At 38.6% G+C, this 16,006-nt stretch overlaps 1 protein-coding gene across 1 annotated transcript in view; it reads left to right on the plus strand.

Moving 5' to 3' along the window:
• LOC135196877 (sperm-associated microtubule inner protein 5-like) overlaps positions 1-15,171 on the plus strand; it is a 122,596-nt gene extending 107,425 nt beyond the window's left edge. The window contains exons 4-5 of the mRNA XM_064223651.1: positions 10,258-10,345; positions 12,213-15,171. Coding sequence (XP_064079721.1) covers positions 10,258-10,345; positions 12,213-12,430 — 306 coding nt within the window. The 3' untranslated portion in view covers positions 12,431-15,171. The remainder of the gene's footprint in view (positions 1-10,257; positions 10,346-12,212) is intronic.
• Positions 15,172-16,006: the final 835 nt, after the last annotated feature.

A 16,006-nucleotide genomic window follows, 5' to 3' on the forward strand; every position in this document is an offset into this window, starting at 1 on the left:
GACGTTTTCTACTGAAGTAAACGTGGTCACCACCCCGTTATTCTATGCAAGTGCTACTCGCACCCGCCTCATCGAAGACTGTAGACTCCTGGTTTATCCCAGAAATTATATCGAAGACATCTCATCCTTTGCCAAGGCAGTCCACAAAAATGCCCTTCGTGTGTAGACTTGACTCAATCTCTGGTACTGTAGAACGAAGTCGTCTCCCTTGGCATCCTCACGTAGAATTGGGAATTCTCCAAAGTCATTGTGTGTCCGTATTTAAAAGGTCTACATGGTCATAAAATAACTAAAGTCTTGTTTTACCCCACAAATTCGTCATAATAATATAATTCAATCTACTAATCAAATATTAGAAAAAGAAAAACTCCTCGCTAAACCAAAAAATCTTTACCTACTGAATTCTCACAAATAATCCCATATCTGACAAACACACTATCAAAAGAGAACTCATAAAGTCTAACAGTAAAAACCCCTTTATGGTTTATATAACTAGCCTCCATAAAATAATAATGACGAACACCCCTTCTATCCAACCCACATACCCTGACAAATTATATCTTCTATCTAATAGATAAATGCTATTTAGAGCTCAACCCTCATTGCAACATCTCTCGTAAGAAAAGAAAAAGAAGAGAAAAAAAATAAATAAATAAAAATAAGATAATACAACAATAGTAAGTGAACTTTCCCCTCCCCATTACACAGCGCACATAAGAGAAAAGAAAAAGAAAACCATCAGTTGTTTAATCATCTCGGACGACGTTAAGAAAGAAAAAAAAAAAAACATATAATTCAACATCTTTTCCCAAAAAGGAATGTGTACCGTTACAGAATCTGCTAGCGCAGCAACCCTATCGACAAGAAAAAAAAATCCCCTTATATGACACGTTCTCGTGAAATGTCATAATCGGCATCTCCGAAAACCGTGCAAATCCCCGAGTCATCAATTCCAAAGGAAGGTTCGCAACCGGACTCCTTACAGCAACTTCAGCAAAAAAGAACAAACCCCACCTATGAACACGTCAGGTGCTGAGCATTGGCAGCATAATCAGACTCGCGACGCTAGAAAACTCATGATTCTCAAAAATGTTTTAGTACTGATCTTCGTAAGCACACCCCCCCCCAGAACCATCTCATTATACATAAACCATCATCTTAATAATAACACCACTCAGGTGACATAATAATTCCCTCTATTTAATTACTGACCCCACGCTAAAAAAAAACCATCTCGTTTCTCAGCTAAAGCAAACATTTGCCGAAAAATATTAACCCCGAAATCTTACGCCAAAACGCCGCAGACTTACATACAATAAGAGAGAAAAAAACATTCGAAGGAAACAAAGGAGAAGGAAAAAAAAAAAAAAACAAAAAAAACAAAAAAAATTTCAAAGCCATTCTGTCATCAAATTAACAAAAACAGATAACAAGAAAAAAAAGGAAAAATGATGCAATTGCGCGATCATATATTAATTGCCACGACCAATTCTTTTCAATTTCGAGGTATGTGTTAGCTTCGACTGACCTGTTCGTTCATTTAAAACTACAAACCTATTTCCAATTTTCTCTTCAATGACTTTAAAAAGGACCTTCAAACTTCGGGCCTATTTTGTAATTTAACTCATTTCTCACGTTAAGTTTTAAAAAATACCTTATCACCGACATTGATCTTGGGATCAGATGATTTACTAATATCTTTTGAACCATATCTCCCCTGGTTGTGGACTCGAGATTACGGCTAAGACATGCGTGTCTCTCTCTCGCTGTGGATATCAGCGCTTCAACTGTATCTCCCCCTGGTGAGGCGTAGTTAACAAATCAAATGTGCCTCGCGCTGGATAACCAAACAAAGCTTCAAAAGGGGACATTTTAATTGAATCGCTAACCATGGTGTTAATGCTATGTCTAACAACGTTAATATATCTGTCCCCCAATTTCTATCATTACCACCTACCGTTTTTCTGAGCGCTTCGAGCACTTTCCTGTTCGCTCGTTCGCACAACCCATTAGCCTCGGGTCTGTATGGAATAATTGTTACTTCTGTATTCCCATGAATTCAGCTAAACACTCCAAGGTTTTTGTTCACAAATTCCCTCCCATTGTCGGTTAATAGAACTTCGGGTGAACCGTATCTGCAAACGATACCATTGAAGAATGCTATTGCTACTTCTTCGGCTGTTTTATGCTTAAGTGGGAAAATTTCTAACTATCCTTGTAAGTTCATCTATTATCACTAGCAAGTACTTGTTCGCGTATCTAGACTCACAAAAATTCCCTAAGACGTCCATATGTATTTCTCTGAAAAGGTTTACTCGGTATAGGATACGATCCTATTTGCATGACGTTGTCCTAGCAGGCTTACATGCGTTTGCACACCGCACAATTCCTTACGAAATTTTCCACATCTTTACCCATATTTTTCCAAATGTATTTTTAGCCCGAACCTCATCATAAGTTTTTTCTATTCCCAAGTGAGGACTACCGAACCTGCAATGAACTATATCTAAAACCACTGGAATTAAGACTTTCGGAATTACGATCTGTGTCGTATCTCCTTTACTTTCACTGGTTCTCAACTTATATTTAATTTTCCTAACCAACAGATTTCCTTCTAACTCCAAACCCGAAAAACCCAAAAAAGGCAAGCTATAACGTTTCTTGACTAATTCCCCTCTCAGAAATGCTTTCGCATCTGCTAAGACCTCGTCTTCATTTTGCTTTAGCTCTATGAGGGGTATATCCCATTGTATGGCTTCGTTAGTGACCTGCGCGACTTGGAAACCTTCCACGTCATGAAAACTCCTGCTCAAGCGTCCGCGACAACATTAAATTTGCCCTCTATATATTTGAGCTTTGCATCAAAATCTCTGATAGTTAGAAACCATCGAGGCTCTTTTGGGAGACAAATCGGGTTTTATTAAAAAGATCAAGTAACGGTTTGTGGTCTGTAAGGACTTTCTACTTTATTCCCCATCAGTAACATTTTAAAATGAACTAAGCTCGACACTATTGCAAAGGCTTCCTTATCTATGGTGGCCATGGACTTCTCGTTACTGCCTTTTTGTCCTGAACTTCCTGCTATAAAAGCTATAGGATGAAATTTCCCATCAAACTTTTGCATAAGGCATGCACCTATGCCTTCCTGGCTTGCATCAGTCACTAATGTAAAGGTTCCTTAAAATCTGGAAACTTCAAAACCGTGGGGATTCATTAGCGCATCTTTAAGCTTTTGAAAACTCTCCGCCTGGGATTCCTTCCATTGAAATTGAACGTCTTCCCGCAACACATCAGTTAGGGGAGCTGCTATGTTAGAAAACCCTTTTACGAACCTCCTGAAGAAACCGGCGATACCAGGAATGACTTAATCTCTTTCTTTGATCTGGGGATGCGAAAATTCGCTATTGCTTTGACTTTATCGTCATTTACTCTAACCCCTTCCTTAGATATGACGTGACCTAGATATGTGATCTGCTTTTTCAAGAACGAACACTTGGCTAACTTGATTTTTCAACCCCGCTAATCTAAGCCTCCTAAGTACTTCTGTAAGCACTTCCAGGTGTTGCGCGATCGTGTCCGTTGCGATCAGGATGTCATCCATATACACAAAAACATTTTGCCCAATAACCCGTGCAAAACTGTGTTCACCAACCTGGTAAAAGTCATCGGACTGCCCGATAAACCGAAAGGCATTCGCGTAAATTCATAGTGTCCCTTGGGCGCCCACTGAAAAGGCGGTATATTCCTTGCTACTCTCGCTGAGAGGGACCTGTAAGAAACCTTGCGCCAAATCAATTGAGCTATAAATATTATGTCCCCCCAATTTCGACAAAAAGATCTGGTATGCAGCGCAACTGGGTAGCGGTCAGGGATCGTTTTCTCATTTAAACGTCTAAAATCGACGCATACACGGACCGAACCGTCTTTCTTAGGTACCGCTAACAAGGGAAAGTTGTAATTAGGAACACACTGGGTCTAAATGATTCCTTCTTCTTCCCCCATCTATTAACTTCTTTCTCTAACCTGTTCTCTGATTTTGGAAAGGTATGCGATATGCAGGAATATAAATAGGTTTTGTGTTGCTCTCCAAATTTACCTTATGCTCTAAGACATTAGTCAACCCCAATTTATCACCTTGCAAGGCTACCGTATCCCCAAATTCCGCCAAGAGCCCGCTTATCGCTTCAACGTGTTCGCTATAATCCGCATTAGCCAAATGTTCACTAAATGTTTGTTTCCTGAGGTGTATTTCTGCCTCCGAAAACTCAGGTTTCCCCTTCTTACGATAGCCACAGAAACCGCTATCGCATTTCCAATCATGGAAGTCTACTATATATGTATTTTTTTCTGGTATCTCCTAACTGTATCATTACAGTTAATAGCTCCACCACGTAACCCCACCCCATTCTTGGATACACTGTTTTTCCACCGATGCCGTGCTAACAACTCCCCTGAGCTTTTCACTGTTTTCAATAACACACACATCTGTGGGTTTTCTCATTTCCTTCAATTTAATCTTTTACCATAACCTTTGAACCTGGTAGTAACATAATGTCTTCAAATAAAACACCTCTATATTTTGTGGTTAGTATCTCCCCTTGCCACCGCCCCATACAAATTACCACCCTCAGTATTATCCCCAGCATTGGTTAGTATCAGAAACAACTCCATATTAGTATCATCACCAGTATTGTTAGTATCAATTGTTACCACTATGAACTCTGATAGAACTCCCGTAATCATCTCCCAGATCACCAACGTGTGTTTTAACATTACCTTTCCCCATAACCACTCGTATCACCGCAATTAATACCACCGAGCACCTCTCCTCTTTCAATAACCCTCCATGTCCTCCATTCTATTCACGTCCTCATATGGTATGAGGTAATTCATTTTCCCGATTGTTATCCCATAGCACCCGCATGGATCGAAATCTTGTGTCTTCTACAAGCAGGATGACCCAACAAGATTTTGTTTTTATTACCTAAGGCAATTCCTTTCTTACCAAAAAGGTTCGGTGTTACACTCTGTCACCGAGAGCAAACCTTATTTGTACACAACCCAGGGTGTTTAATCTATGGGCTTGCACATCACACACCGTCTCCGTAGAGGGCTGCAAAGGGTAATTGGAGAACATGGATTGATACAAATTATAGTCCATTAGATTTATTGATGCCCCAGTGTCTATGAAAACCGGGATATCCACATCCCCTACTGTTCCATAGACTATGGGCTTGGGCTCTGGGGCGTCCCCCACGAGACCACAATGGCATATACCAATCACCTGTACCCTTTTTGTTGATCGGGCTTCCAAAAATTTCGCCGATCCCTTTTGCCCACTGGTTTGACCCGCCTGGGAAGTTCTCACATTATAATTACCAGAACCTTGCGGTGCAGGGCCTCGCCTCCTCTCCGTATCTGAGACGGAACAAGACTGCCAATAATGCTCAGTACTTTTACACATTCCGCAATATTTAACCCTACAACAATTTCTTTGGATGTCCTGGTTTATTGCAGTTGAAACAACGCAACTGCTGTTGCTTTTGATCGAACGATCTTTTGTTATACTCAACTTTTGCACGACGACGATTTGAAGAAAGAGTTCCGTGTCTCTCTGTACTCTATCCTCGGGCTTGTCCCGTTAAAAATTGGCTATCTACGGTGGGACATTTAGACCTGTGTTTATCTATTTGGGTATAAAGTAATTCTTCGTCTGAGGTAGGCTCAACCTTTTCATCAAAGCTATCCACACTATTGCATCGGGTACCCTCGTGTAAGAGCAGGGAAAAATAGATCAGTTTATGGACATTATTTTAGAGGGAGATTATCCCCTGGTAACCCCATTTAGATGTTTTCAATTTTCCTACCCAATCTGCCACTGCATCAAACAGCTTTGAACTATGTTCTACAAGGCTATTAGTGCCTTTCCGTAGTTTATAAAAGACCTCGAAGGTCTCTCACCATATCTCCGTGTTTCCTTTGAGCCATATGCTTTTGTTTTCAAAAATGCTTGCAAGTCTGTCCTAGGTACGACATTTCGTAAATTGGAAACTCCTTGACCTATGACTGAGGTCTCCCTTATTGAAATCTAGCAAAGCTTTCGCCTCTCTGAATGCCTCTACATCGTCTACTATATTCTTTCCCGCTAAATAGTTATTAACTCCCTCTATGAAAAATATGCAAAGGTTGTGACAAAAGCGCCCCCCCCTACTCCACGATCCTTTGAACGGCTGACCCCCGCAGAAATGTTCGTCACGTGATGTAGTAGCGTCGTCGGTTTGGTATCTGCCATTTTATCTTGTTTCCCAAGGCTGTTCCCCGATCTCAATAACATCAATGTACTTATATACACTAAACCCAATCAAGGAGAAAAAAAATTTTCCAACAACAGATAACAAAAGGTAAGCGTGCCCCGTCCCCAATCACAAAATCAACCCCACGAAAATGGCAATAAAAAAAAAATAATAATAATAAGAAAGGGATAGGAAAAGTAAGAACGTAAGGTGTTTCCGAGCTAACTCGCCTCTCTCTCTCTCTCCTCTCTCTCTCTCTCTCTCTCTCTCTCTCTCTCTGGGACGACTTGCCGCAAAAATCCCACTCAGGCAAGTTCGCCACACACAACAAGGAACATGAACAAGAACAAAAAGTTAAAGAAAATCCACAAAACAAAAAGAGGAGGGAATAAGAAAAAAAAAACTCGAAAATACACTTACGTCTTCATATGACCGTAAACCGAATTCACATACACCGCAAACATGCGCGAACTGCGAAACACTTTAATATGTCGAAAACCAAACTTTTCTCCCCCCACCCCCTTTTCTCTCTTTTTAAACACCTTTATTCCGTAATCTCAAGAAACAAACTGGCTTGGCTTGGGAGAGGAAGACTGTCTGAGGAACAGCTTCTCTCTGTCGAATCAGCAGTAATGACCCTGAGTTGCCTGTGACATGATTAATAACCCCTTCTCCTATCAAAATAAAAACCGAAACCCCCCAAAAACCCCCTATTTCTAACTGGTCACCATCCCTTCGGAGCGTACCTACAGCTTGAAAAATAATATAAAAAAAAAGCCTTTACGCGCTGGCACCACTATTACCCCCCCTCTATTCCTAAAACTACACAAACTGGGGAACTCTTACCTGTTGCCAACGGTGCCCTGTCTGTAAGATGTCACGAGGCTTATTAATTGACTGCGTAAATATACAAAAATATCGTTTATTTCCCAAAGCAATTGGTTTATAACAAAGAACAAAATGATTAACAAGTCATAATGGCACAAATACCCAAATCTGCCCTCCCATAAAGAAAACCAATAAGATAACATTCTACCTTCCGGACTAAGGTTACACTCTCAAACCCCAACAAAAAAAGTCACACTGTCTAGTATTGGTCAATTAGAGAATCCCATTCCTAATCAACCATGGAATCGGACCCATCTGTAATAAATATAGTTATATAGACCCACCACACGTCACTCTTTTCAAAGTATTTACGTAAAGAGAATATTTCCACACTTCTCTCTCTTTCCCAAAAGGTAACAGATTTTCTAAGTTTTTTAAAGAACGTGTCTTACCTTTTCGATGGGCGTTCTCTCCTGACACTTAGGGTAACCGCTTGTTCTCTCCTTTGCACAAAGAATGGCGTCTTCCACAAGTACCCTGAACCAGTAGGCCTGTAATACGCGTACAAACGAATGCACATGCCTTGCAAACGGGGAACGACCTCTGAGACAAGTTGCTTGTTCAGCAAATACCATTCTCTCCTCCGGTGAACTTTGCAGTGTACCACCCCTTGTCTCTAGGCAAGCAGAGCTATGTGACTTTATTATTATATAAAACACTTTAAACATATTATTAGCCATTCCCCCTCTTTCACCTCTTTAGATATATATATATATATATATATATAATATATATATATATATATATATATATATATATATATATATATATATATATATATATAGCGCGTTCCAGGGTTATGGCGGTTATTAGTAACTCGAAAATAGAAGACTTGTAGGAGGAAGTACATCTCAGGTGGTCCTTAAAATACATTTATTGCAACGTTTCAAAACACAAGGTTTCATTTTCAAGCTGTAAAAGACATAATACAATAAATTAACATTAAAAGCGCTAAATTACAAATAAAAGATAATATATTATAAAAGACAAGATAAAAAAATAAAAACTAGTTAGCAGAACCAACCATCAAGAGAGAAAGGAAGGACAGAAGTCAGAAGGAACAAACCAGAAATAACCGGCAACACGCTACGTTAGGTAAAGAGTTGTCGAGGAAGACTGCGTGTTCAATTGAGGAACAAGCTGTTTAATAAACAAGGACTCCAGAATTGTCAGTAGTTTGCCATTCGGTGCCCGTCCCAATATTTCAAAATCTTTGTATTGTATATTCTGCTTGCATTTATTGGCGTGTTGTCTGATATTAGAAAATTCAGGATTAGCAAGTTTGTTACTAGTTCTATAGCTAACGCCCTTATGGCAGTCAATTCTGACCCTCAGTAACCTCTGTGTGGATCCCACGTAGGTCCCCAGATTACATCTAGGGCAATTAAACTTGTACACAACACATGAGGTCATCAAAGGGTTAAGTTTATCCTTGAATTTAAACAAACTGCCTAAACTGAGTGGGTTTGTTGGGATGATATTAAATCTAATAGGCTGGTATATAATCAAATATGAGTTTTCTTAGTGCATCGTAGAAATTTTTGTCCTGGATTAAGGTACATTTGCATAAAATGGAGCTTAGGCACAGTAGGTAAGGAGATTTTTGGGATAAAAACGTCATTAAGAAGTTTACAAACATACCTGTGAAAAAGTGTAGTGGGAAAATAATTGTTGGTAAAATATTGACGTAAAAAGTTGATTTCTTCGTGAAAAAATTCCCAACGAGATGTCAATGAGAAGGCACGATGAAGTAATGTGGATAAAGAATTTAATTTAAACTTAAAAGTTTTAACTGTCCCAAAAATGAAGTTCTATGCATGCTTTCCATTTACCCATGACATCAAATTTCACAAAAAGTTCACAGAAATCATTCAGGAACATTTTCATACCATAGATGTAAAATTAATCCCTAAGAACCCTTTCACCATCGGCTCCCTCTTTACCTCGAAGGAGCGATTATCGCCTTATATGTCCTCTGGTGTTATTTATAAATATACTTGGCCTGAATGTCAAACAGGGACCTATGTGGGATCCACCAGCAAACTCCTTAAGGTGCGTATCGATTCTCATCGTGCATAAACTTCCGTACTGGCAGCAGGATTGCAAACCCAAAACACTCCAATATTAGAAATCACTCCAAAATGTGTAAACATATATATGAATTTAAAGACTAATGTATTTTAGGCCATACCACCAACCCGCAGAACCTTGTTATTCTAGAATCTCTCTTTATCAAACGACTTGTTCCGTCGTTGAGCACCCATACGTCTTCCTCCCCTCTGTATTTGTCTTGACTTGTGTTGTTTATTTATGTTTTTATGTTTACGTTTAGTTTAACTGTAACTGTTCATTGCTGCTTTCAATTTTTGTCAATTTCTGTTTATTTTATCTTCATTTATCTTTCATTTTAATGAATGTCCTTTTAAATAATTTAATTTCCCTTAATTTTAATGTTCATATTTTGTTCACTTAGTAAGAGTAATTTTTTAGCTTTTGCATTTCTGAATTTTTAATTTTTAGTTTTGTTTTTACAATTTACTAGGAATTTTATTTTCATTTTAACAGCCTGATGATGTAATTAATTTGATAATTACGAAACGTCGCAATAAAGACAGCATATACATCTATGTGTGTCCTCTTCCCTTCATTGATGATTATTAATATGGATTGACTCCGGGCTCCTGGCACTAAGCTATATATATATATATATATTATATATATATATATATATATATATATATATATATATACATATATATATATATGTGTGTGTGTGGTGTGTGTGTGTGTGTGTGTGTGTGTGCGTGCAAACTAAAATGTACCTCACTGACAGAATATGCGCAGGTTCGAATCCCGACTGGAAAGGTTAAATTTCGCCATATATTCTTCGTCCGGATTCAGTTATGATTACACAATTTAGCATTTTCAAATAGTACTGTAAGGAAATCGAAGAAATATCAATAAGCCTTTACGGATTTTAATTCTTAATAATAATTTTGGTCATCAATGCAAATGCTATTCACGTGAGGAGTGATTTTCTCTATGCCAATTCCTAATGACCTTTCCTCTTCATCAGGTCAAGCGATCCAGGTCGTTGCCAAGACTGAAGCCGAAACGAAGCGACGCTCAGGTCATCGAGGATTTCTACAACAAATACGGTCTTGGTAAGGCAAAGTCACTGAGTATGTTCACAGCATGAATGGTGGTGTAGGTTAAGCCATAAGGGATACGGAACATTTCTATCATGAAAGTGGTCTTGGGAAGACGTAACGTCTTTGCCCATTTCACTGAAAAAGTGTAGTCTTGCGTGTATTCTTGGTCACTGATTTATACGACAGATTTGGTGGTATTTGGTGGAACATATAATGTCATTCAGGATTGTTACAACAAATATAGCTTCGGCAAAGCGTGGCTTTACTTAGGAATTCTACAACTATGTTTTAGTAAGGCACAGAATCATTGACGATTTATAAAGTAAATATTTCTATAAAGCATAAAATCACTGTTGACTTCAACAACGTTCTTCCAGTAAGTCTGTAAAACCAACAAACGTTCAGTATTTATACCGTGTAAACGTTTCTGGCAAGTCGTCAACTTATAAATGTATGATAGTGGTGTTGGTGTGTTTATGTGTATGTGTGTGTATAACTGTTTTCTAACAAACCAAGTACTAAAACATATTTTTCGTTGTCGATGACCTCTGCTGTTGTGACACCAGATAATTTACTATCAAATCAATCATTTATAAAGACACAAAGGAATCTAAGGCAAAATATTAAAACATGACCTTGATAAGATATGAAGCACTTCAAGGTCTTGCCAGAATATATAAAGTAATTAAGAATGTCATTTTCCGTATTAATTAATCACCTGCTTATTGCGTCTTTATTTGTTTGTTGACTTTTTGTACTCATGTGGGTCCTTGCATTTTTCTGGAATCTTCAAATATGATACTTTCCTATATGTAGTATATATGTATATATATATATATATATATATATATATATATATATATATATATATATGTGTGTGTGTGTGTGTGTGTGTGTGTGTATAAATGTTTTTTATTTCACAAACATTAAGCTACAAATGTCGTTTAATCCAATTTGCTCTACCTCGGAAATAATAACAAAGGGTAATTATAATTGCTAAGTGGTTCATCACCTGGGAGATTCGACCCCCCGACAGCCACAACCTCCGACTTAGTGACGAATACGCTGTCATTCTGCAGTCAGAAAGGTATAAGTTGATACGGACTCTGCCGTATATGCCCGTTGGATGCAGGTATTTGTACTGAATGGTACACGTTTGAAACAAGTATCTAGGAAGCAAGCCAGAAGACTGTTGGAAATTTCCACTTAGTCAGCTTTAGTTCTATAATTAACCTTTTTGGTAACTACCCCCTAGATATTTTCCTCATTCTGGAGACGCATATCAAAATAGTGTGCACTGAGCCCGTACTGGTACTTGTGGTCATATCCTTCCATTGTAAATTCAGTATATCTATTACTGAACACTGGGTAGCCCAGTCACACTTGAATTCACCATCCTAACGTATTGTAGTAAATAGTATAAGGGGACCTCACCAAGTGCATTGACTGAACACATAGAGTGTTTTGGAGTCATGACCTTCTCATGCAGGTACTTTTTTGGAGTCATGACCTTCTCATGCAGGTACTTTTTTGGAGTCATGACCTTCTCGTGCAGGTACTTAATCACTATGTGGACTTTGCCTTTTGTTAATTTTGAGAATTTGCTGACATAGTCTGACAATCAAACGAACTCAACTGAAATGTAGTGAAAGAACCTACTGAGTTCTTGAGTATATTCACCCAAGTGATTGCAGTAGCCACTGATACCAAAATGTTTTAGTCATGAACTTTTTTAATGAACAGTGCACATTCGATATTTAGTTCTGTTGACAATTACAAAAAATCACATATATGTTCATCAATGTACCTAAGTGTGTAGAAATTTTGACATATTCGTATTTTGGTTAAACTAATACTAAAACTTAATTTTCTTTTCCAGATGGCCGAAGTAATCCAGACTACCCGCCCCTCCCAGGATACACTGGTTACATCCCGAAGGTGAAACCAACCGACCTGGGAATCGGCAAGACCTTCAGTGCCGCTGCCCGGAGTGGATTGGCCTGCGTGTCCCTGGCCAGAGAGAGGAGAGAGGTCCTGAACCCTCAGCTGCATCCTGCCGTCCCAACTGCACATCATCACACCACAACCCCATCCTAGTGCGTCTGGAAGTCCTATAGGACCTAACTAAGAAAATGCAACCTTCTCCTTATCATTAGCAGGAAGTCCTGCACGCATTTTTGGTAGACCCCTGAAGTGTTCTTGTTTTGGCTGGTAGGCGTTTCCAGAGGATGAACTTCTTGCTTTTGCTGGAAAGCATTTCCAGAAGACGGCCTCTGGCATTTACTGGAATGTGTTCCCAAAGAACAACTTCTTGTCGTTACTGGAAACCGTTTCCATAGAACGACTTCTAGATGCTGGAAGGGGTTTCCAAAGAATGACTTCTTGCTTTGTCTTGAGTGTGGTTCCAGAGGCCTACTTCTCGTATTTACTGAAGGGCACTTCCAGTAGATGGCTTCCAGTATTTGCTGGAAGACATTTCCAAAAGAAGAATTGGAAAGTGTTTCCAGAGAACGGATTCTTCCTATTCATGAGATGTTTTGAATCAGTATTCAAAAGTCTGTGCCCAGAATGGCCAGATTAATTTCACTTTTTGTATTTGTGAATTTGAAAGAGATTTCCTTTCTCTTTAATATGCGAATGAAGAGAGCCAATTTTTTTCATGGTCTGCTTTAAACATATATATCAAATTTTACAATGCAAGGTAGAATTTTCCACTTGGAAACCATCTGCCGAGTTGATGCACTTGCTAACGATTAGTCAACTGCTTTGCATATGTCAGTGAGTCTTCAGTCCTATCGTTTAACAGATTCCATTCTCCTCTTAGGTTTTAGATGCAAGGCATTATTGGCCAGACAAGAATCAAAGGCACAGATGGGGCTTACTACCCATTGCTATGCTAGTTTTACGAGAAAGCCTGTACGCATAAAGCTAAAACTCATGCATTTTTGTTCATTGCGCATTTGTTTCTTTCAACAGAATCCATGAGTCCATTTACCTTTTAACCCTTTAACTTACATTTTACCTATATAGCCCTAAGTCCCTCCATTTTTCTTCCTCGACGCATCCATCGAACTCGAGCCATCTCCTCAATCCATCCATGCTTCCACCATGACATCCATGCCACGGAAAGCCCTCCTTCTCCCACCGCTAGCCTTATTCCGTTCTAGTGCTGCTGGAGTCAGTCCGTCTAGACCAGGGGTCTCCGAACCATGGCCCGCGTGCTACATCCTGGCCCGCCATTGGACATCATGTAGGCTGCAGCTCATAATCAAAAGCCACGTCAAGCCCAGTTTTACCAGTTGCGACCAGTCAGTTCAAGCTCAAGCGTGGTGGCAGTCACTAATCTCCCATCACCCTGATGCTCTTATTTTTCCTTGGAGTTATAATTTGCATATTCAAACTGCCAAGTTTATTCAACTTTGGAGTTACCCCAAATGCTCTTAGGAACTTCTCGTAGGAAAAGAACTGACGCACATTCATTTTCCTATGGCCTGCAGAGATAATCAAATATATAATGTGATTCACTGAAAAGTTTGGAGACCCCTGGTATGGCCTAAAGCACCCCCTACAACCCTCCTGTTCTCGCTTGGAGGGAAATCTGGATCTACTCAGAGTCTCGTCCAGTCTTGATCCAGCTCGCGTCGTTCCAGCGAGATCGCCTGGAAACTCCTTAGGATATCGACGACGATGCTCGAGTTGTATCGAGCGACGCCTGATTTATTAGATAATGTAATGATAATAATAGACACTTATAATAACGTTTCACACGCCACCTTCAACCTTACGCCATATTGTCTCACTTACCGAAGGGATGCCCTCACAACCTCTCCCTGCCTCTTCGTCATATATTTTTGTTTTAGAAAAAAACTGTGATGTTGTTCCACGGCAGTCTCTATAAACTTGTGGAAAAAAGAAGAACCTTAGAGGGTTTCATACATGTTTGTCCCATCCTTCACTGCTTTTGTGGCGTAAAGCAATATAATTTTTCTTTTTAAATTTGCAGTCTTCTTGTAACTTAGTTTAGGCTGAACCGTCAACACTAGATAATTCTGTATTTATGTCACAAACTTTCCAAAAAATAACAAAAAAGCTTCTAGGATACAAATAATATTTTTGGTTTTGTTAGTTATGTTTTGTTTTCTACTGAACAGTATTTAGAAAAAAAAATGAAACTAATTACTCTCTCAGAATGAATTATCATTTACAGCCATTTGGAGAGCTCTTGCTTTTCTATGATACATCTACGTATGTTCAGATTGAGAAATCTTTTTCATTGCAATTTTTTTCCCTTTCCTATTGTGTTTTAAAACGTTTCATTTTTCCTGTTTGTTAAAGAAGTTTTTTTTTTTTGCCTAGCGAAATCGTTCGCAAAAGTCAGTTACTTTGAAATTATATTTTTAGTTTTTGATGTCGCCGTTGAGGTTTGTCGATTATTTTTTATTTTTTTTTTTTTTTGGTCAAATTTCTCAATTTTTGAAAGGTTGTGTTGGTGTTCAGTATTTTCAGGATCAGATTTGCTCTCAAGCTTTCGTATTCACAACTTGTTTTTGCTGATGTTGCCTGATACAGCAGACCTTATGCGCCCGAAGATACTGCATTATTATTTCTTATTATATTTTATAATAATTTTGTTACAACCCCTTTCTCTCAATATGTAGTGAAATTCTATTCTGAGAGAAATGCACATTAATTTTCAATATATATTTGACTATATGTTTATCACCATGTTTTGAAAGTTATTTGCTAAACTGATGGCCTTTTAGGCTCAGTATATGAATGTGCATCCTTAATATGAACAATTATAATAGGATAAAGAAATAATCACTTTCGTTTAAATCGGACTTTCAGCATCGATTCATTAATATAATATATGTATATATATATATATATATATATATATATATATATATATATATATATATATATATATATATTACTTTAAAACGCACAAATCTGTGTACGTACGTAGTAAACTAAATAGCACTCGAAGTGTAATGAATGTCCGGTAGTCCATGATGTTTAGAAAACAACACTCGCTTACGAAGTTTTTTGTTATTCATTTTTCTTTTCATGTTACTCCAAGTAATTAACATTGAAATGCCTGTCTATAAATTACTACTGTCATTTCCAGTACTCATAAGTCTGCGAACACTGCCGCTTCGAGAAACACAATGATTTCCATTCCATCTTTTCCATCTTTTCCATCTTTTCCTCATTTCTCTCGAGTGACTGCTGCTGCTGCTTACGTCTAAAGATCAATCAAATTAAACTCGTTATCAATCAGTAGCTTGGTTAGTCCTCTTTTCCTCGATGCATATCACCGTGCGAGCTTTGGAAAAAAAATCGCCCGCCAAGTGCCGCTTGTTGTGCAAAAGGCTGCAGATTATACTCTGTTTATTTTTATTAAGAAACCCGTCCTCTCTGGTAAATTTAAGTTTAGCTTGTCTCATCCCAAATCCGTATATTTGAAGTGGATCATTAGCTTTTAAGGTGACGAAGAGAAATAGGGTCTATATGTTCGAAGTGCTGCTTGAATGCAAAGGCCTCCTCCTCCTCCTCCTCCTACCTCCTCCTCCTCCTCCTCCTCCTCCTCCTCCTCCTCCTCCTCCAGTTTGAAGCTACACCTCGTGAAGTGAAAGGTTATCCTTGAAAACTGGTCCAACTAGGTGTCCC

This window comes from Macrobrachium nipponense, chromosome 18 (assembly GCF_015104395.2).
Source record: "Macrobrachium nipponense isolate FS-2020 chromosome 18, ASM1510439v2, whole genome shotgun sequence".
Taxonomy (NCBI): Eukaryota; Metazoa; Arthropoda; class Malacostraca; order Decapoda; family Palaemonidae; genus Macrobrachium; species Macrobrachium nipponense.